The sequence below is a fragment of the Eleutherodactylus coqui genome, chromosome 12 (genome assembly GCF_035609145.1).
Source record: "Eleutherodactylus coqui strain aEleCoq1 chromosome 12, aEleCoq1.hap1, whole genome shotgun sequence".
In the NCBI taxonomy this organism is placed as follows: Eukaryota; Metazoa; Chordata; class Amphibia; order Anura; family Eleutherodactylidae; genus Eleutherodactylus; species Eleutherodactylus coqui.
Genome location: NC_089848.1, coordinates 13,700,648 through 13,724,881, shown reverse-complemented (window position 1 = coordinate 13,724,881; position 24,234 = coordinate 13,700,648). Strand labels below are relative to the sequence as shown.

Sequence of the window (24,234 nt, the reverse complement as noted above, 5' to 3'; positions counted from 1 at the left end):
TCTTCTATCTCTGGTATAATAAATCCAATGTGCTACTGGAGCCATAAAAAAGAAACACATGACATAACACAAGATTTTACAACATATCCTTACCTTTCCACAAATATCCCAGCCTGCACTGCATGAACAATGCTCCTAAACCGCGGCTTTTCCTCTGTTCTCTTTAACATCATCCCCATTTGTCGGGTAAATGTAGAAGCGAGCCAGTCCCGCACTTCTGAGGGCACCGAGTCTGACTGGATGTCACTGAGTTCATCTTCTGTATCCAGTAAACGTCTGGAGAAAACAACAGTTTGTTATTTATCTGCAGTGCCTAAATGTACAGAGGTTGGTGGCGACTATTACTGCAGGCACATGAGCAATATTCATATCAAATAATAATCTAGACATGTTCCAATAGGACACTAAATGATTAACATTGGAGTTGAGTGTATTGTTATGGATTGTTGAAAAGAGGGATGACCCTATCCAGACAATGGCCCCCTTGGCAAAATATAAAGTCGAATATGAGCTATTCTGTATTAGGATGGAATCTAATGCCAGAGAAAGCTTGTCCAATTGGCACTATGTTAGCAACTGAAATAATATTCATATTATTAATTAATCTGGACACTTGCCATAAGGTTAATTTATTTATAGTGTATCACAATAGGTTTAATAAAAAGGTTGTCAGGTTAAATATTGAGCAGCTGCCATATCCTGTTCTTACCTATAGCAATGGGAAACCGTTGGGCAAAACCGACATGGACAAGGACTTGGGGATTTTGGTTAATTGTAAACTTAACTGGAGCAACCAGTGTCAGGCAGCTGCTACCAAGGCAAATAGGATTATGGGGTGCATCAAAAGAGGTCTAGGGGCGCATGACAAGAACATTGTTCTTCCTCTTTACAAGTCACTGGTCAGACCACAGATGGAATATTGTGGACAGTTTGGGGCACCGGTACTCAAGAAGGGCATATCAGAGCTTGAGCGAGTGCAGAGGCGGGCAACTAAAGTAATAAATGGAAAGGGCGGACTACAATACCCAGAGAGGTTATTGGGATTATTTAGTTCAGTAAAAAGACAGCTGAGGGGCAATCTAATAACTATGTATATATCTGGGGACAATACAGAGATCTCTTCCATCATCTATTTATATCCAGGACTGTAACAAGGGGGCACGCTAATAACTATGTATAGATATATCAGGCATCAGTACAGAGATCTCTCCCATCATCTACTTATACCCAAGACTGTAACAAGGGGGCACGCTAATAACTATCTACAGATATATCAGGGGACAATACAGAAATGTCCTATCATCTATTATAAGCAAGACTGTAACAAGTGGGCGCTCTAATAACTATGTATAGATATATCGGGGGTCAGTACAGAGATCTCTCCGATCATCTATTTATACCCAGGACAGTAACAAGGGGGTGCTCCAAAATTGTCTTCTACCTCATTGTTTTTTGGGGGGTTTTTTGCCTTCCTCTGGATCAACACTGAGGGGCAATAGGCTGAACTGGTTGGACAAATGTCTTTTTTCAACCTTACATACTATGTTACTACCATAAATACTCGAGTATTAGCTGACCCGAGTATAAGCCGAGTCAATAAGTTTTACCACAAAAAACTTGTAAAACGTATTAACTCGAGTATAAGCCAAGCTATACTCGAGTATATGCTAGGTAAAACAAAATACCTCCCTACTCACCACCCAGCCGGCGTCTGTGTCCCCAATGGCGGTGTGGCAAGCTGCTAAAATCCTCCGTGCTGTCCTCTCTGCTTGGCTCTGTCATTCTCCACCGTCAGTGCTGTGACAGGCTGTGAATGATTGAGCGCCGAATGTGAATGGCCGGCGCTCGATCCAATCACAGAGCTTCCTTTCACAGCTCTGATGGCAGGGGATTTGAAAGCCAAGCAGGGAGATGACAGCGGGGAGAATTCTAAAGCAGCTTGCCGCACCGCTGCCGGAGACATAGATGCCGTCTTGGAGCGGAGTATGGAGGGTTTTTTTTTAACCCTTCCCTGGCTCGAGTATAAGCTGAGGGGGCTTTTTCAGCACAAAAAATGTGCTGAAAAACTCGGCTTATACTCGAGTATATACGGTATGTTAATACTACAGAGATGTCAAGCACAGTATGGAGTCTGTTGAGATCAATGAGTAATGCAAGAATGCAGCAGGACCTCCAGGATGAGAGCGGCTCTATCTAGTGGGGTTTCTGCTCTGGCTTACAGAAGGGAATGATCGGGAAAATGTCCTAATTATCTTTACTACTGAAACAATATAGACTGTATACAATATCCTTATCCTTCCACATTTTTCATATGTGATATTAAATTGTTTCCAAAGATAAGGCCATGTTCATACTGGTAGCATGACTATGGAAGTAAAAACCATGTGGTGGTCAGAAAACCCCACTGAGTTATGAATGGGGTCCATCAGGGGCCTATAAAAGTTTTTCGGCATTTTGGTGACAAGAATGTTGCTGCATTCTCTGATATTGTCAAAAGTGACTGGATCTCGTTTAGAGGCTCCTTAATGGCAATGTGAACAGAGCCTTGTTCATGCCTGTATTATGGAACGTTTTTGCAGTTTTAGAATACAGTATGTCTGCTTTCATTGCTGTTTAACAATTACACAGTTTTTTATAATTAGATACTAGCCCCTAAAATAATACTGTAACACTACAAGATAATACGTCACACATGAGGATGTATGAGCCTGGCTCACCTTGTCTCATCAATATAAACCGACTCAAGCACAGTGGCTGCATATTCCAGATTCTTCTTCAGGTCTACCACAGAAGCTTCTCCTCTCTCCAGCTGTTTTACCAGACATCGTAACCTGCGGGTCACATAAAAAAGGAAATATATCAGACGATCCGAAGACGTAAAAGCTTATTAGATTTTAATTCTAAGCACTATGCGCTACATCCACATTCACTCAACGGCAAATGAACTGCAGTGAGATTATTCCAGAAATATGTTATAATTGCAAATGAATTATTTGAGTAATTCAAACATTCAGCTTTCAGTCTAATTACTACATAATGTTATTAGAAATGAATATTACCCTAGTTTAGCATTCCCGGTTGTATAGTGTAGGCAGCGAGAACTGCGCTCACTTCACTGTAGGGTGCCACACCATTTAAATAACAAATGCTCGAAAGCATAGCAAGTGTGTTTTTGGGTGTTGGTACCCACATCGTTCACTTTTATGGTTGATGTTGCTCTAAATATTCATATAACATTTCAGTTGTAGCAAAGATTAACCTGACATTTAATGTGTTAAGAAACTGTTTTGCGACGAACCAAAGAATAAAAAGTTGGTAGAAAATTCAATCTGGTAAATAGAATATGCAAAGATAGACTTTAGATGGTAAATAATACACAATATCTATTGAAAAATGCACATAAATACTCCACATTGATACGTTTATAGACACAATGTATGAAACAGGGGCACTCCCAAAATAACGACTGCATCCCCACCCTCTACCCTTGTGGAACCTCCAGCCAGAAATAATGAATACTAGCTAAGGGTTCAATATGATAAAAAGTTACAAAAATCAGTATGCTATAGCAACAACCATTTCATACAGGACAGGTTATAGTCAATGCGAAAAAAGACAGAGATGCAAGACACAATGCATTCAGAAAGTCTTCAGCCGCTTTCACCTTTTTACATTTTGTTATGTTGTTCCCTTGTGCAAATTAAAAAAAATCAACTTTTCCCCAATATTCTGTACTCAATACCCCATAATGATAAAGTGACAACAGAATGGTAGAAATCTTTGTGAGTAAAAAAAAATGAAATACCGCAACGGTAACAAGAGGACATCCGTTACGATTAGAGGAAAGCAGGTTTCATCACCAACATAGAAGGGGATTCTTTACTGTAAGAGCAGTTAGACTGTGGAACTCTCTGCCGGAGGAAGTGGTGATGGCAAAATCCATAGAGGAGTTTAAAAGGGGACTAGATGTCTTTCTAGAGCGGAAGGATATTACAGGATATAAATCTTATGTTAATTGTTAATCCGGGTATACAGGCAGGTAGGAACTATTAGGGGTTGATCCAGGGAACAGTCTGATTGCCATTAGGGCTATCTGGCTTCTGCCCTTGGGTTTTTTTGCCTTCCTCTGGATCAACACAGGAGGATAGACAGGCTGGACTAGATGGACATTGTCTTCATTCAGCCTAACGAACTATGTTAAAACTATGTTAATAAGTACTCACACCCTGTACTCAGTACGTAGCTGAAGCAGCTTTAGCAGCAATTACAGCCTTCAGTCTTCTAGGGTATGATGCCACGAGGTTAACACATCTGGATTCAGGGGGTTTCTGCCATTCTTTGCAGATCCTCTCAAGCTCTGTCAGGTTACCTAGGGGCCATCTGTGAACAAACGTTTCAGGTCTTTCCAGAGATTTTCGATTGGGGGGGGGGGGCACTCACAGACATTCACAGATTTTTCCATAAGCCACTTCTGTACTTTGGCTGAGTGCTTAGGGTCATTGTCTTTTCTTGTTGGAAGGTCTCCATACTTTGCTACTTTCAGCTTTCCATGAACTCTGACCAGTCTCCCTGTTTCAACTGCTGAAAAACACCCTGCCAGCATGATGCTGCCACCACCAAGCTTCACTGTAGGGATGGTGTTGGGCAGGTGATGAGTGGTGCTGGGTTTTCTCCAGACATAACACTTAGAATTAAGGCTAAAAAGTTCCAACTTAGTTTTATCAGGCCAGTCTGAGGGTTCTTTAGGTGCTTTTTGGCAAGCTCCCAGGCAGCTTTTATGTGTCTTATACTGAGGAGGCTTCTTTCTGGCTGCTCTGCCATGAAGCCTAGATTGGTGGAGGCTGCAGTGATGGTTGACCTTCTAAAAGTTTCTCCCATCTGCACACAGGATCTCTGGAGCCACAGTGACTATTGGGTTCTTGGTCACTTCTCTTACCAAGACCCTTCTCCGATTACTTAATTTGGTGCATTGGCAGCTCTTGGAAGAGCTCCAATTGTTCCACACGTCTTCCATTTAAAGAGGATCAGGAGAAATGGGAGGCCTGCAGAGCTAAATTTAAAGTGTCACGCCAAAGAGCATGAATACTTATATCACTGCAAAATGTTAGTTTTTCATTTTTTAAACATTTACAAAAATGTCTAACATTCTGTTGTCACTTTGGGATATTGAGTGCAGAATAATGGGAAAAACTTGAAATTTTTTTCAATTTTATTTGTACAAGACCACAACATAGCAAAATGTAAAAAAAGTGAGAGGCTCTGAAGACTTTCCGAACGCATTGTATATACATGTGTCCGACCATGTTATCAGTATAAGTATGAAGCACCCATTAAGAGATTGAACAGATGAAATCCCTAATCCTAAATAGAAATCCACCAGCAAGTGCCCCTAAGCAACAAAGATAGTAAGTAATCAAACAGGTATATAGAGTGGAGGCACGGGAAGGCGTGTGTTCAATCCGAAAACCCCAAGTGTATCTCCACTACCACAGTATCTTTATTATGAGTCAGAAGAAACTGTTCTGTGCCACAGTTTATTTGCCATGGCAATAACTTTTCAAATGGATTCATTGTGTTAAGACAAGAGAAAAATAGCTTTTCAATCGCTTTATATAAGATATAATATGTTGTTGTAGAAACTATCAAAGTGAAGTTAAACTATCTGTACCATATTAGACTTTTGTAGACCAGCAATATTGCAGAATATATATAAAGACTGATCTGGAAACAGCTTTGTGTTGCTAGGACCTCATTTACATAGAATTAGTTCTAATTTCGCAGATATACTCTTAAAGGCCATGCTGAGGGGTGTTTCTACAGCACAAAGATCCTACTAAACAAGATGGGACCTGATGGCTGCTTTCACTCCCACGGTGGTTTTGTCTATGTAAATATATTAGCTTCGGCTGGGGTGGTAGCTCCATTACAGAAAAGAGTCCATGTGTGAAGAATATTTTCATGTGATATAATTGGAACTGTCTCACTCACTCGTTCCTCTCATTAGAAGAAATGGCAGACATATTTCACATCCTCTTGCCCTTCTGCACTTTGTTTTGTCTTAGCCAACTGTATTACGATGAGTGTCCACTGGGCATTTCTTCAGAAGGGAAGTGTCCTGTGACAGCAACAACTTATCCAATCTAGGCTTGATTATTGCATTTGCAGGGGACAGAGGGAGGTGCAATCAAGCCTGGATGGAACGTCTTGCCCCAGAGGGCACTTACGTGATGAAGAAGATCCTAGCAGATGCTCACAGTAATTCGGATAGGGCTCACGTCTTAAAAACGTCTTTTTCTAAGGTATGCTGTATTACTGCTGGCACGCATGGAAATGTCCTGAAATGTCTCTCTAGCACTTACTGGTTACGGCGCTTTAGGTTGTCAAAGTTGATGACAGCTGAATACATGCTTGAATAATTATTTTGGAATATGTATTTGGCATATGTTATTCCTATTATTGTATATCTCTAATATATATATATATATATATATATATATATATATGTATATGTATATATATATATGCTACCATTTAAAATTCTGTGCAGACTTACATATTGGCATTTGGCTTTTAAGTCCAATACAGGAAAAAGTAGCAGAAAGAGTCGAGAGTTCTCAGTATTAGGGCTCTTTCACACGAGCGTTCTTTTCGCGCACTATAGCTGCAAGCTATAGTGCTGTAAAACATAGTATGTTAGGCTGAATGAAGACAATCTCCATCTAGTTCAGCCTGTTTCTACCCCCCACCCCTATTGTTGATCCAGAGGAAGGCAAAAAACCCCAATGAGGCAGCTGGCAATTTAGCTAATTTGGAGGAAAAGTTTCCTTTGTGACTCCATAATGGCAGTCAGAATTCCCTGGATCAACGTTTGAGTTCCTACCTGACTCCAAGACTCAGATCAGCAACCCCACTGAACCACTTGCCATAATCTTTGACAATTCACGGAGAGCAGGAGAAATCCGAGAAGATTAGAAAAGGGCAAATGTTGTACCTATCTTCAAATAGGGAAGAAATTGGATCCAGGAAACTACAGGCCTGTGAGCCTGACTTCTATACCAGGAAATAATAGAAGAATAGTGGTCACTGTATAGAACCTCTCAGCAAAATACACCCTGCGCTACTTAGACATTTCAGAGGAAGAATAGAAAAGTGTTACTTATTTTACTGGGGGGGGGGGGGGTCTGAATGGTCTCTAACTCCCCCCCCCCCAAATCCAGGTCAGCCAAATGTAAATAATGCAAATCTTCATCATCCAGATATTACTGGGAAAGATCTTTGAACAAATTATTAAACAGCATGTATGCCAGTACTTGGATAAAAATGGAGTAAAATGGAGTAATTAACCAGAGCCAGCATGAGTTTGTAACAAACAAGTCATGCCAGACGAATCTAATTCCCTTCTATGATAGTATCACTGACTGGGTTGATCAGAGAAATACGGTGGATATAGTATATCTTGACTTTAGTAAAGCATTTGACAAAGTATCTCATACCATACTTATTGAAAAAATGACCAAATATGGGATTGACAAGGCAACTGTTAGGTGGATTCACAACTAGCTGAGTGATCGTACTCAAAGAGTGGTCTAAATGGCTGCACATCCAAGTGGAAAAATGTATCAAGTGGGGTACCACAAGGCTCTGTCCTAGGCCCAGTGTTGGTCAACAATTTTATAAATGATCTGAATGAGGGAATTGATGGGAAACTGATCAAATTTGCTGATGATACAAAGCTAGAAGGCATAGCTAACACTAGAGAAGAGAGTATTCAAAAAGATCTAGAAAAGCTTGAACACTAGGCAGCAACTAACAGAATGGTATTTAACAAGGAGAAATGCAAAGTCCTACATATGCGCAAGAAAAATGAAAAAAGTACATACAGAATGGGAGGAATTGGGCTAAGCAGCAGCACATGTGAAAAAGACTTGGGTATACTAATAGATCATAGATAGAGATGAGCGAGTATACTCGCTAAGGGCAATTGCTCGAGCGACCATTACCCTTAGCGAGCACCTGCCCGCTCGAGACAAAAGGTTCGGGTGCCGGAGCAAGGGAGCGGTGAGTAGCGGCAGTCAGCAGGGGGGAGCGGGAGGGAGAGAGGGAGAGAGAGATTTCCCCTCTGTCCCTCCCCGCTCTTCCCCGCAGCTCCCTGCCCACCGCTGGCACCCGAACCTTTTGTCTCGAGCGGGCAGGTACTCGCTAAGGGCAATGCTCGCTCGAGCAATTGCCTTTAGCGAGTATACTCGCTCATCACTAATCATAGACTGAACATGAGTCAACAATGTGAAGCAGCAGCCAAAAAAGGCAAACACAATTCTGGGATTTATTAAGAGAAGCATAGAGTCTAGATCACGTGAGGTAATTATTCCCCTCTACTCTATCTTAGTCCGACCTCATCTGGAATACTGTGTCCAGTTCTGGGCAACCCACTTCAAAAAAGACATAGACAAACTGGAGCAAGTTCAGAGAAGAGTTACCAAGATGGTGAGCGATCTGCAAATCATGTCCTATATAGGAACGGTTAAAGGATCTGAGAATGTTTAGCTTGCAAAAAAGAAGGCTGAGAGGAGACTTAATAGCGGTCTACAAATATCTGAAGGGCTGTCACAGTGCAGAGGGATCAGCCCTATTCTTATTTGCACAAGGAAAGACTAGAAGCAATGGGATGAAACTGAAAGAGAGGAGACACAAATTAGACAATAAAAAAAACTTTCTATCAATGAGGGTGATCAATAAGTAGAACAGGTTCCACGGGAGGTGTCGAGTTCTCCTTCAATGGAAGTGTTCAAATAAAGGCTGGACAAATATTTGTCTGGGTTGACTTAGTAAATCCTGCACTGAGCAGGGGTTTGGACCAGATGACCCTGCAGGTTCCTTCCAACTCTACTATTCTATGATTCTCTGACTTGGTCGCCCCTTATCTGTCTGTTTTCCAGGCTGAATAATCTGAATTTTGATATCCCCTCTGGGTATTCCCGTCCTCTAATTTCCTTTATTAATTTAGTTGCCCTTTTTTGAACCCCCTCAATCACTGCAACATCTTTCCTGAGCACCGGTGTCCAGAACTGTACACAGAGTTCCATGTGAGACCTGACAAGTTTGCTTTTGCAGGAGCTGACTAGCATTGACTGCTCCAATTAAGTCTACAGTCAACGAATACCCCTAGGTCTTTTTCCATCTCACTTTTCCCTTGCAGTACCCCATTTAGTGAATATTGGTGACATCCGTTTCTCCTGCCCATGTGCACAACCTTACATTTATCAATAATGAACTTCCTTTGCCATTTTTCTACCCAAGCCCCCAGCTTATCTAGGTCGGTTTGTAGCTGCATATTGTCCTTCTTTGTATTAATTATCTTGTATAATTTCATATCATCAACAAATATTGATATTTTGCTGTGCAGCCCCTCTACCAGGTCATTGATAAATATATTAAACAGAATGGGGCCTAGCACTGAGCCCTGTGGCGCCCCACTAGCGACGGTGGCCCAATCAGGGTACGAACCATTTATTACCACCCTCTGCTTTCTATCTCTGAGCACGTTCTTTACCCAGATACACACGTTTTTGGCCCGACCGAGCTGTCTCATTTTGTATATCAGCCTATTATGCGGCACGGTGTCAAATGCTTTAGAGAAATCCAGATATACGAGATCAATAAACTCTGTCAGGTCCAGCCTAGAACTTACTTCATCATAGAAGCTGATCAGATTGGTCTGACATGATCGACCCCTCATGAACCCATGCTGGTGAGGAGGTATTACGTTGTTTTCCTTGAGGTATACTAAGATGGCGTCTCTCAGAATCCCCCCCCCCCCCCAATATTTTCCAATTATTGAAGTGAGACTTAGGGCTCATGTCCACGGGGAAAATAGGATTTAGGATCCGCAGCGGATTACCTGCACGCGGATCCGCACCCCATAGGGATGCATTGACCACCCGCGGGTACATAAATACCCGCGGATCGTCAATAAAAGTGATTTAAAAAAAAATGGAGCATGAAAAAATCTGGACCATGCTCCATTTTCATGCGGGTCTCCCGCGGGGACGGCTCCCGCGGGCTTCTATTGAAGCCTATGGAAGCCGTCCGGATCCGCGGGAGACCTAAAATAGGAATTTAAAGCATTTACTCACCCGCAGCGGGCCGCGAAGCTCTGCTCTTCCTCACGGCCGCATCTCCCTTGCTTCGGCTCGGCGGATGTGCCCGGCGCATGCGCGCGGCACGTCGACGACGTGCCGGCGACGTGCCGCCGGCGTCAGGAATTCATCCGCCGGCCGAAAATGAAGATCCGGCCGTGAGGAACAGCTGACCTTCGTCGCCCGCGCCGGATAGGTAAATTCTTTTAAATTGCTATTTTCGGCGCTCATGTCCGCGGGGCAGGAGGGACCCGCTGCAGATTCTCCATGGAGAATCTGCAGCGGATCTGATTTTCCCCGTGGACATGAGGCCTTACTGACCTGTAGTAACCAGGTTCTCTTTTAGACCCTTTTTGTATATTGGGAACACACTGACAATGTGCCAATCTAGTGGTACCACCCTGGGTCTCAATGCTGTCCCTAAATATAAGAAATAGCGGTCTGCCTATCTCGTGACTTAGTTCCCTTAAAACCATTGAGTGCATTCCCTTTGGGCCCGGCAATTTATTGATTTTAATCCTCTTTAACTGGCTCTGCACTTCCTCCTGTGTTAGGTATGGAATACTTAGCGGGGGGTTTGTAAAAGATTGCGTGAATTGGCTACTTCAAGCTACTTGAATAAAGGTGCGTGCTGCGTGCTTTCAAGGCCATATCCTATCTTTGCACGCACCTCGGAGCGGACATGTGAGCTTGCACTCGCATATCCTATCTTTTGCAGGTGCGAATGTTTTGTGCGGCTAAAATTCCTTTGTGTGAACGCTTCTATTATTTCAACTCGATTATTCAATTATAGCGCAAAAGAATTGGCGTCGAAATTTAACGCACATAATCTAAATCTCTCACTTCCCAATGTCATAGAAACTTAAAACTTGGCACGGGCATTGGATATGTCATAAATAGGAAAAGGTAATGGGTCCCAACTCCATTATTCAATTCTATGCGCAAAAGAACTAGCGTCCAACTTTTACGTACGGAATCTATTTTTTTCACTTCCCGGTGTCATAGAAACTCGAAATTTGGCACGGGCATTGATTATGTCATAAATAGGAAAAGCTAATGGGTCCCAACTCGATTATTCAATTCTATGCGTAAAAGAATTAGCGTCCAAATTTTACGTACGGAATCTAATTTTCTCACATAGAAACTTAAAATTTGGCACAAACATTGATTATGTCATAAATAGGAAAAGCTAATGGGTCCCAACTCCACTATTCAATTCTATGCGCAAAAGAATTAGCGTCAAAATTTTACGTACGGAATGTATTTTTCTCACTTTCCAGTGTCATAGAAACGTGAAATTTGGCACGAGCATTGATTATGTCATAAATAGGAAAAGCTAATGGGTCCCAACTCGATTATTCAATTCTATGCGCAAAAGAATTAGCATCAAAATTTTACGTACGGAATGTATTTTTCTCACTTTCCAGTGTCATAGAAACGTGAAATTTGGCACGAGCATTGATTATGTCATAAATAGGAAAAGCTAATGGGTCCTAACTCGATTATTTAATTCTATGCGCAAAAGAATTAGCGTCCAAATTTTACGTACGGAATGTAATTTTCTCACATAGAAACTTAAAATTTGGCACGGGCATTGATTATGTCATAAATTGTAAAAGCTAATGGGTCCCAACTCGATTATTCAATTCTATGCGCAAAAGAATTAGCGTCGAAATTTTACGTACGGAATGTAATTTTCTCACTTTTCGGTGTCATAGAAACGTGAAATTTGGCATGAGCATTGATTATGTCATAAATAGGAAAAGCTAATGGGTCCCAACTCGATTATTCAATTCTATGCGCAAAAGAATTAGCGTCCAAATTTTACGTATGGAATGTAATTTTCTCACTTTCCGGTGTCATAGAAACTTGAAATTTGGCATGAGCATTGATTATGTCATAAATAGGAAAAGCTAATGGGTCCCAACTCGATTATTCAATTCTATGCGCAAAAGAATTAGCGTCCAAATTTTACGTGCGGAATGTAATTTTCTCACTTTCCGGTGTCATAGAAACGTGAAATTTGGCACGAGCATTGATTATGTCATAAATAGGAAAAGTTCATAGGTCCCAACTTGATTATTCAATTCTAGCGCAAAAGAATTGGCGTCGAAATTTTACATGCGGAATGTAATTTTTTCACCTTCTGGTGTCATAGAATTGTGAAATTTGGCACAAGCATTGATTATGTCATAAATATGAAAAGTTAATGGGTCCCAACTCCATTATTCAATTCTAAGCGCAAAAGAATTAGTGTCCAAATTTTATGTACGTAATCTAATTCTCTCACTTCCTGATGTCATTTTATATAAAGGAAACGTTGCATGGTTACCTCCCCGTGGTATTTCCTGGGTAACGCAGAGAACTATGCAAAATGGTGAACATATGTTTTTCCTCAGTATCTCTAAAGTAACCACGACTTCATAAGATTTTCCGTGTGAACACCAGATAAACACCAGTACCAAATTAACTCGGGCGAAGCCGGGTATATCAGCTAGTTTGCTATATAGCCCAGTATATTATTGGCTGGGATATCCATAGTGGACAGAGGCGGATTTCTGGATGAGACTATTCCTTTTAGTAAAGTTATTTTGGTTTTGGGATTGTATGATTGCGGACTGTAATTTTGGTCACATTGCTAGAAGTGAAGTAATTCTATAGCTGAAGATCATTTGTAATGCATAGAACTGACTCCAGGTACTTCACGTTCTTAGGGTGTTATATCATGTACATGCTGTTCTGCCTTTCGTCATTCGTTGGGACAATTCCACTTCCCATCTCCCATCATCCTGCTTCAGTGATCACAACCCAAACACTGCAGCGTGTCTATTCTGCATACACAGTAAGAATGCTTCCACTAATAGATTCTGCCGTTTATTAATTAGCGTCATACAACAGAAAACATTAATAGTTAAACTAAACCGGATGTTACTTGAAGCTGCTTTGGACTTAACCATCACTTTGTTAAAGGAGTTGTACCAAAATCACAATCCATGTTCACATGAACATCAAGGCGTCTAGCCCCCATTTTGGAGACCCCTTTATGAGCCGGAAGAGAGAGCTGCTCTGTAATAATAGCTGCATTGCAGCTCTGATCACTCGTGCGGATGATTGGAGGCTGGGAATCTCCTTCTGGCCAGAGCCAACCACGGAATTCACTTCTTCCTCTGTGGACCAGTCTGACAAGGAATATTGCTGCTATATAATGCAGTGAGCACTACAAAATTATATCAGTGGCACACCTACCATATTTCACCTACACAGGTGGATAAACAGGCTGGACTAGATGGACATTGTCTTCATTCGGCCTTACATACTATGTTACTTCACATGATGCAATATAGGAGACCCGAAAGGTCTTCTTTAAGGCTAAACATGTGCTATGTTGGCATGTATAGTTTTCGTTGCCCACACACAACTGGCAGCATACAATGCAATTGTTTCGAAGAACAGCCTTTTTGGATTTATGAGGCACATTGTGATACTTAGTGTACAGATTAGCAAAGTTTAACTTGTCACACAACATATTTAATTGTGGCACAGAACTTGCTCTTGCCTTTTCGATACCTTCTCAATGGCTCTTGTAGTGTTAAGATAACTTGTTGCAGCAAGTTTTCAGCACTTGGTTACATTTTCTTACATCTGTATATTGTTGTATTCTCACGTGACCCGGGGGTATTCTGGCTGGAGCCCAGGACTAAATATATGATTATTATGTCCCAGCATAAGTGCCTAAGGATGCATTCAAATGGCTGTATATAAATGGGAAATCCATTGCAAGTGACTTGGCCTTGTTTTTGGGAAGAAATACAGTATACAGATACTGTGCTGTATAACACCTCATGCCCACGGGGAAAATCAGGCCCGCTACGGATTCTCCATGTAGAATCTGCAGCGGGTCCCTCCTGCCCCGCGGACATGAGCGCTGAAAATAAGAATAAATCAGAATTAACTCACCTCCCGCATGCTCCGGATACTTTTTTCGCTGCGGCGTCATCTTCTCTGCGTCGCGGCCGGATCTTCTTTCTTCGGTCCGGCGGATGCGCAGGATGACGTCGGTGACGTGCCCCGCGCATGCGCCGGCCCGAAGCAAAATGATCCGGCCGCGACTGAGAGAAGATGGCGCCGCGGCGAAGAGAAGAAACGGAGCGGGTGAGTAAAATCTGATTTCTGTCTCCCGCGGATCCGGACGGCTTCCATAGGCTTCAATAGAAGCCCGCGGGAGCCGTCCCCGCGGGAGACCCGCACGAAAATGGAGCATGGTCCAGATTTTTTCATGCTCCATTTTTTTTAAAATCCCTTTTATTGACCATCCGCGGGTATTTATCTACCCGCGGGTGGTCAATGCATCCCTATGGGGTGCGGATCCGCGTGCGGGAGAAAAGTTAAAATCTGCTGCGGATTTTAATTCTATTTTTGCCCGTGGACATGAGGCCTAATGAATGAGCCCTACAAGATCATAACTACCAACGTGAATCTGAATTCCTAATTGCAATTTTTTGGCAGTGACAACATAGAATATATTTGAATGCTACTACAGAGCCGTGACTGTATTGATCTGTAGACCTGGCTACCACCAGGTATATCCAGTATGTTTGACATTAAGAGGATCATTAGAAAAGCGTCACGTCCGTTACTGTTTATATTGGAATATTCACTAAGTAAATGAAAACTCCATTACTAGGACCCATGAGAAATTACAACCTTCTAAAATAAGCTTCATGTGGCAGGCAATTGTTACTGCGGTGATTGATTCCATTTCTGAAATAGTATTTCAAGAGCAGCAGGCGGCTGTGAGAGTCAATATCCACAGCTGGAGCATAGCTTCATATAAATATAACTCACGTCACAATCAGCCTTTTCCTTTACATACATTTATTTTTGCTGTTTCATTTCAAGCCCAGACAGGAGTGATTAATATCTCATGTCTTTAATAACTAAAGTAATAAAAGTCACAAGCAAGGAAAACCTCTCTAAGATTGTGGAAGGTATATATCGACCGTGTGCACACCATCAAGGGAAACTAAACCAAAGAAAAGTTTTTAGGCTGTGAGCCAGAAGACTGGAGGCATGTGAGAAGAAACCCAGAGCTGGGAGTTGTAGCAGAGAGCATTGTTCAGATTTTACTGCAGAATCTGCGCAGACTGAAGCTGCGGGCTGTAAACAGCAACCTCTCTTTTTATGTTCCCAGACCATGGATTTTTCACTCTCATGCCACTTGCATTACATAAGAGATGCCAGAGGGACACGGAGGAGCCATATTAAATATCACAAACTAAATAAAGTCATCGCCAAACAAATATCCTACCACAACTATGCGGTGCATCCAGCTTCTTCGAACTTAGAGTTTACAGCACAATTAATGGTACATTCTAAATTAATTGACCTAGTGCAATCAAGTACAATATAAAGAAACACTGTACAGCAAAGGGTATAATGCTAATACTGTTCACAAACTATTATGGGGACCAAAGAGAAGAATATAGAATACTTGGTATTAGCCACAGCGGAGAAGTCTATGTTCACCTCTGAGCAGGATTTTACTATCTGATATATGATTTATTTATGTAAAAAGTTGAGTAGTTTTGTAAATAGAACAAATGATCTTTACCGCAGCAATCCTGAGTTACAACCTGTTTTAGAGCCTACAGTTACAGTCCCAATCTGCAGCTAAAATCCCCCAACAATCCTGTGTATGGCCAGGATGAAGGCTGCGCAGGCAGATGACTGGGGCACCAGGGAGCGGGGGCAAGATAGGAATTAAAACACAATACTCGGAGTTTAGATTTCATTGTACAATCAAGTGGATGCTGAGGAAACGGCACAAAAGAAAAACCTTCACTGCGTGATACAGAAAAGTATATACAGTGTATACAATGTTCTCTGTAATATTGTGCATTAGAGTTTAGTCCTCAGCTTGTTTGTATTCAGCCCTTTCACTGCTATATGCTTACACCCTCCTGTCACTGTTAAAGTTCCCTTTCTTGAGTCTCCCGTCTTGTACCCAATGTTTTTTTCTAATATATGATTATTTTTACATATTGCCATGGATATCTATAACGACCGACAACTGTAGACACTTAGGCCGACTTCACATCTGCGTTGGAACCTCCGGCCAGAGGGTCCATCGCAGGTCAAGTTGAAAATACCAGAAGAAAAAGTTCTGCATGCCGTGCTTCTTCTTCATCCAACTGCGGGGCAGCTGGTGTTAGTGGCCGTACCCCATTATAGTCAATGGGTCCGCCCAGCACTGTTCTGTTTCGCCTTGAGACAGAGCCGTTTGGCTGCAGGAAAGCTGTTCTACCAGTTTTTGTACAGTACTTAATTTTTTGCTTTTCCTCCAACGTTTTATTTTTTCTATATGAAGGTGGATGAATTATTTAATAAAACCGCAGTTTAAAAAAAGATCACTCCTGAAGTCCCAATGCCATATATCAACATGTACCCACAATTTCAGATGACTTTTCAGAGTAAGCTGCCATGTGTGAACAAGAGGAATAATCCTATAACTCGCCATGATATGACTCGTTTCCTGCATGTTTTACCAGTCTTCCCCCTCGGAGGAGTGGAGACCAGCTGCTATGATGTCTCCATACACACTCTATACATCAGAGAGGATTTCTTCTTCTCTATCTCTGTGGCACACCCTGTTAAGCAACAGTATTATGGAGGATGCTATAGAGCAGTACTGAGCAGTATAAATGTGATTTCAGTACATGTGAAGCAATGAACACTTATTAGCTGCAGCGACATCTCTGTGTGAGTCTCTGTTTCTGTCTCCCTCCTGCACTCCTTCCTCCTACCCCTTATCTTTCCATAGACTTCTATGAACAGCATGAGACAACGCCCCCCCCCCCCCACACACACACACACACACACTCATCCTGTAATCCGTCTCAATGTGTCTGTTATTAGACATGGATGGTATATAACAAGAGGCAGAGGACAGCAATTTAGAAGGAAGGAAAACACTTAGTGGCCAGCACTTCCTAGTGATTTCGCAGCATAAAATGTCATTTAAAGTAAATAAAGTGATTTTCCCTTTTGCAAGTTATATTGCCTATCAGATTAGGTTTATTCACAGTTCAGTGCCTGTTCAAAGCTCCTGGGCCTCAATGCAAACTTTGTACCGGGACACATGCCAGTTATAATGCTGGTGTTTTCCTACCTGACAGAGGGGCACTTTGGGCACCCTCGGGCACCAGGGCCTCAGTGTGACTGCCACTGCATCAACCTCTATAACTATACCCCTTTGAAGACTGTAGCAGTAGTTGAAGGTTTATTTCCTATTATATACATATCCATCAAGTTTCTTAAAGGGCCAATGTGCACTCCACAATTCAGCCCCGCACCAACCAGCACATACTTATAGCTATATTAGTCATCTTTTCCCATGAAAGATGCCTAAGTAATTGTTCTCCATTGTGACAGAGGCCCTGTTTGTGTACCCCAGCCTGATTCTTAAATATTCTGACTTCTGTGCTCCCTGACTTTGGCTTTAATTACTGCACCTTGTTATTGCTACTGTGCCGCCATCGCTGCATTTTCATATCAGCTTGAATTCACACCATGTGGTACCGCATCTCGGCAGTGCAGTGTCAACAGCCATACAACTGGGACTATATGTGCTAGTAATGGGGAACCTGCAGGAAAGACAGCATCCCACTTGGAGGGCTCAAGGGTGAAAACCGGGGTTCCCCATGTACTGCCACCTCATATAGCCCAAAGCCAAACCGGAGCATAGCAAGGTGGATCCACACCTATATACATAATAATTTAGACAGTAAGTGGGAAGAATGATCATTCACACGATCGTCCGGTAACTGTACTGCTTCATTGCTGTCGGCAGCACAGGCCCCATTCACACAGCGAGATGTGTTGCTGACAATGATGTTTTTTTGATTCGTGTGAAAGATGCAATCACCTGACAAACAAGCGGCCGCTCATTTCTTAGGTTATTGGCAGCAAATTCTACATGGCCTGATGATCGGGTAAACGTTCTTTTGAATATTCTTGCGTAATCATCGGGCTGTATAAAAGGTTCTCAAGTTCTCCCTTCATATTTCTCATTGCTTTTGAATACTCTTCTGGAAAGCCTGCATAAAAACTGCCAGAAAAACTAAGGCAATTTAAAAAAAAAAAACCTGTTTGTGAAAACACTCTTATGACTTAGCAAACTTTGCTGACTTAGCAAAATGTGATGATCTGTTCTGAGCATGTATTCTGCTGTATGGTGAATCATTGCTGGTTAATGTTGTAATGACCACAAGTAATATCAGTAAATTTCAGTGTTAGGGGTCAAAACAGACTGTTCAGCTGATGCTGTCTGCTTCCGAATTAGTCTTAGGTATGAGTACTCAGACAACGCAAATGGACAGCCACATGCACCATGGGATTGCCATAAGCGAAGTAAGTTTATTCAGCAGAGTTACAGAAGTTTATAGAGGAAATTTGTTTACGTAATGATTTAATTACTGCGCATGTCCAAGGTCGCTGGACATCTGCAGATTATAATGAACAATATTTCTTTCAAAGACGTCTCCTACATAAACAATATATCAACGCCCGGTGACAGTTGTATCAAAGCAAAATATGTCCTTGGATAAGATTCTCAGAACATGAACAGAAAACAGGATAACATGTGAAAGTACAGATAGGACAAGATTCAGGGTCATATATTGGGAAGATGACAGATAAAGAGTAAGTTGGAAGAGAAATTAAATGTATTTCTTCTATTTAATTTGAGACAGGAGAAAATCTAGAATTAACCCCTCACATTCCCCCATTTGGACATAGGGTCCACCATTATGCTAGGTACTTCACACGAGTGGTGCCAGCTCCTGCCAGATTCCCTAGAGTCATGTGGTGGTCCCAAAGTCCATCTGGGTTAAAGTTTAGCAAAAGTCTTTTCACTACAACATGTGATACAAGACATGATTAACTTTAAAGCAACATATATGATGAGCAAAATCATTACTACTTGAAGCATGCTTTGTAAAATTCCCATGAACCACCCTCCTAGACCAGAGAACCAACTGGCAGGGTTCAAAGAACTAAATGTGTTACCCCACCAGCTATCCCAGGTTTCTGAGTTTGTCCATGTAAGCAATTCTTTCGGCGGAACAGGAACAACCAGGAAAAGAAAACTAGTGGCACCAGGTGTGTGTGTGCAAGTCCAACAGTCCTTCACCTGTGCGGTGTTCAGTCCATCTACCAGTATTTGGTGGTGTCTAACAAAGTGGTTCTGGGCATTGTCATTTTGCACCCTCTCATAGGGGCGAAGCATGGAGTGAGGAGTCCAAAAAGTCCATCAATAAACAAAATGTCCTTCATTTTTCCTTCTCATGGGGGGGGGGGGGGGGCAAAGCAGGGCGTGAAAAGTCCCATTAGTCCCAAGACAAGCAACAGTTCCTTCAACTTTTACTGAAGTAGGTGTGGTCAGCAGGACTTGATAGGGCCCTTTGAATATAGGCCCTAGGGATTTCCGGACACGCCTCTTTACGACCACCCAGTCTCCAGGTTGTAAAGAGTGTGATCCCTCTAAGTTGTCTGGGTCTGGAATGGAAGAAAAGACTACATTCTATGTTATTGTTAGTTGGTCACACAGGTGCTTTACATATCCGGCTACTGTGTCATAGCCCTGCTGTGGTGCCTGTGGATGATACAGCCCCAATCTTGGCATAGAGCCAAACAACACTTCTTTTAACTTAAGCGTACCATTTAGTCTTTCAACCTTGTCTGAACTCTGCGGGTGGTATGGGGGGGTGAAACGTTTTTTCCACCCCAAGGGCTGACATCACCTCTCGCATCACTTTACCTGCAAAATGTGTACCTCTGTCGCTCTCAATTGTCTCTGGTACCCCAAATCTACATACAAGTTCTGACACACGTTTAGTCGCTGTGCATTGTGCGGTGGCTTTGGACATGTCCACGCACACAAGGACGTACTCATACCTGCCTGATTTGGGAAACTGGATGTAATCAATTTGTAATCTCTGAAAGAGATACAGTGGTCTGGGTGTGCACTTCCAGGGGGGGGGGGGGGGGAGGGGGTCCTCACCACTTGTTGTGCAGGGTGCACACTTCACATGCCTTCACATATGCCTTCCTCATCCTGTCGAACCCTGGAGCATACCATACCTTGTCCACGACAGAAACCATGGCATTCCGAGAGGCATGCACTTTCCTGTGAGCTAGGACAGCGAGGTGGGGGGGGGGGGGGGGTAGGCTTCCGCTGGTAAACACACTCTGTCTCCCAAATTCCATACATCCTTCACTTTCCTCCCTCCTGCTGTGGCCCATCTCTCCTCTTCCCTTCTGGTGGGCTTCAGTACCACCTCGGTAGAAGCGGCTAAAGAAGAAATGCCGGCAGGTACCCCCGGTGTCCTCCTCAGGCGGGCAGGATCTTTGCCGGGTACTAACCCTGCACACACGGTCCTCTCTGTCCAGCAGGGCTGCAGCCTTGGCTGCTCTATCGGCCTTCTTGTTGCCCTTGCTTTCCATGGACTGACCCTGGGTGTGTGCTTTAACCTTTATTATGGCCACCTGTTCTGGCAACATGATGGCCTGCATTAATCTACCTACTGATACACCATTCTTACTGGGCTTGCCTTGTGCCGTGAGACAGCTCCTGGACCGCCAGATGGGTCCATAATCGTGTGCAGTACCAAAGGCGTACCTGGAATCAGTGTAGATGTTAGCAGTGGTACCTTCTGCAATCGTACAGGCCTCAGTTCCTGCGCTGACATGTGTGGCGGCAGTGGTTTTTGTACAAGTATCTCGTTCAGTGTGACTACTTCAAAACCTGTTACAAACCTTCCTTCGTCATTCAGGTATCTGGATCTATCCACAAACAGCTCAAACTGGGGGTTCTGCAGGGGCTTGTCTGTGACATGCGCAAACCCAGCCGTTTCCTGGGCCATGAGGGCCACACAGTCATGCTGGTTTCCAGTGTCAAATGCCTCCTGTTTGTCAGTCAGGGGGTTGTAAAACAACTGGTCCCCTGTACTTACTCCCCCATTTGAATCTACGTCACCTAATGGAAGTAAGGTGGCTGGATTCAAGGTGGTGCACCTTTGGAATGAGATGTTCGAGGAGGAATGCACTGCGAGTTCCATTTTTATCTGTCTAGCAAGAGACAGATGTCTACGGCTTACCTGAGTCAGGATACCATGTATGTCATGTGGGGTGTAGATCACCATGGTGATCTAGGACAACGTCAGAACTTTTGTCCAGTAGTGCCTGGACTGCTAGAACCGCTCGGACGCATGATGGAGACCCTCTAGCCACCGCGTCAAGATGGGCACTGTAGTATGGTACAGGTCGTTTTTTGTCACCATGCATTTGTGTCAGTGCAGCGGTGGCGTGTCCCGCCATCTCAGTGACGTACATTTGGAAAGGTTTGTCATAGTCTGGCAGTCTGGTTATCTGTACTTTTAGCTGATGGAAGGCTGACTCGGCCTGCGGGGTCAGGGCAAATGGCCGTGAACCCAAACAGTCGTACAGAGGCTGCATGGTCATGGAGGCAGAGCGTATCCACGGCCGACAGTGTGAAACCAGTCCCAAGAAGGTACGCAACTGGGCATGGGAGGTGGGAAGTTGCATGTCACTTACCACCTTCGTGCACTCCAGCGTCAGGTGTTTGGTACCTGGACCTAGGCAGTGGCCCAGGAACACTACAAGAGATCTGCAGAACTGAAGTTTCTCTTTGCTGGCTTTGCAGCCATTCTACTCTGATGGAGGAAACACAAAAGGCTTAGTGATGCATTGAGGCAACTATTTGGGTCAGGAGCACACAAAAGTAAGTCATCAACATATTACAAGAGGGCGGTGCCCTCGGGAATTGGCCAGGCGTCTAATACCAGCTTCATGCATCTGGTGAACTGGGTGTTGGGCTATTCTGTGCCCCTTATGGCAGCACTGTCCAACAGTACTGCTTTCCTCTGAAAATAAATGCAAACAAATACTGACAGTCTGGCTGGCCCTTTATACTCTTTCTCTTAACGGGGAACAAAGGGGTATTGGCTGGGAAGACACATTCCTTAAGGGCTTTAAGTTAACATAAAGAAGAGACAGTGTCTGCAATTGCATCTTCCTGGACATGTGCCAGAGGGTACTGACAGACCATGGGGGCTTTCTCCCCTTCCTTTAGGTAAACCATTACCAGTGGGACTGACAATCTGCTGAGGTCCGTCTGTTTGGTAGCCCAAAGGCTCGAAGGAACGACACTAAAAACTTGTTCCTCTGCGTGCGTAAGAGTGAGGACAGGGAGAGGTGTCGCTTGGTATGCTGCCATCCGACAGAAGGTCGGGTGACTTTCAGACCCGTGGTGTATACGAGCCTCACCGGACGGGTGAAGTTCGATACAACATCCCAAGGGTCCCATCACATCGGTTCCCAATATGCTTTCAGGACCTTCCAGCACAAGGAAGCACGTGAGGCATCGCGACCCTTTAAACATTACCTTAAGTGGTTCAGTTCAGTGCCAGCTGAATTGGCACTCCGGAAACCCCTTGCACCGATTACCGCTAGACAATCAGGCTGGTATTCTATTTCAAATAGATCAGAACCTTAAAAAAAATAAATAAATAAATAAAAATTTAAAAATAGCTGACCTGCAACACCTAGATCAACTATGTCTTCTCCTCCCCCCTTTTGAACTAGGATACTTAATTGAAGAAGAGTAGCCGGGTTCAAGGTAGTAGCAACATTGAAAAGAATGACAAGAGCACATTGTAGCTGGATTTGACGGGCCAGAAATAAGTGCTTGGGTTGCACTTGCGTGTATATGCTCCGGATGTCATGAGGGGTGAGGACCACTAGGGGGTAGTTCAATGCCAAACTAGGGGGTAGTTCAATACCAACTTCGAAGATTTGTCAACCATTGCCTGTACTGCTGCCACCGCACACACACATGAGGGAGCTCCTCGAGCCACTGGATCCAGCCTCATGGAGTAGTATCCAAGTGGCCGCGGTTGTCCTCCGTGCTTTTGTGTCAATACTGTCGTCATATGGCCAGAAAATTCAGTACAGAAAAGAATAAATGGTAAAGTGTAAAAGGGTGGAGACCTGAGAATTGAGCTTCAGGGGTGAGAGAGAGAAAAGAATGATTGAAAGACAGTCATAGAGTAGTTGCATAAGAGAGGAAACAAAGTGGATCCATGGGCGGCAGTATGAAACAAGGCCCAGAAAGGTGCGGAGTTTGGCAGCAGGTGTAAGTACAGGTATGGCCGTTTGCGTGTTTCTCCTACAGAACATTCTCTCAGAGACAGTACAGTACTAACAGCATTCAGCAGTGACACAGACGTGCAACCAATTGCAGAACTGACATTTACCCAAAAAGCAAAAACATACTTCAAAATCCCTACATGCTTTCCACTTTCAAGACAATTAATTCACGTAATTCATTACAAGTTTCTTATTTCATCAACGTCTTTCTTTCTATGACCTTGAATTTTATCTCTCTATGAAATAGAACAACCAAGATTCTAGAAAGCGGCCAGAACATTCAGACCCCAAACAACACCAATCATTAGCAACGACAAGAGGTATATTTTTTCTGCACAGACTATGAAACAGACGGCAGGGGAATAGTAAACACCCTACAGACATGAGTAGGGTATAACTTTCTTACACTTTCTTACACTTGTATGACGGAGACTAAAACGTACAACAAAGATTAGATTACATAACATCAAGACATACAAGACAAATAATAATGGTTATTTGTCACATAATTGTCAACAGATTCTGCATGAACTTGCTTTATGTTCCAAAGGAACACAAACTATAAAGGATTCCCTTTCTCTGATAACTGCCGTATCTACACTTGCCTCAATCCATCTGTCTAACATACTTTTATCCAACCTTTGACTATCTCTGAATCTTTCCCAAACTTGCTGGTCGAAGACTCCCATTCTCCCAAAATTCTAAACACCTGCTTTTCTCAACAACTTGCTACATTCTCTCCCCACGGCTAACTTGCTTTCTCTGACCTTTGCTATGTCTCTGTTTCCATATAGGCATACTCCTTGCCCTGTACGTTTCCCATATTGTCTGTCCTTTTTTTCTTTTTTCTAAACCGGCGTCTCTGATATCT

The 24,234-nt window shown here is 43.1% G+C and overlaps 1 protein-coding gene across 1 annotated transcript in view; it reads right to left on the bottom strand.

Moving 5' to 3' along the window:
* PDE1C (phosphodiesterase 1C) overlaps window positions 1–24,234 on the bottom strand; it is a 779,225-nt gene that overhangs the window by 196,852 nt on the left and 558,139 nt on the right. Inside the window, exons 4-5 of the mRNA XM_066584468.1 lie at window positions 2,718–2,831; window positions 94–276 (exon numbers count right to left, since the gene is read on the bottom strand). Coding sequence (XP_066440565.1) covers window positions 94–276; window positions 2,718–2,831 — 297 coding nt within the window. The remainder of the gene's footprint in view (window positions 1–93; window positions 277–2,717; window positions 2,832–24,234) is intronic.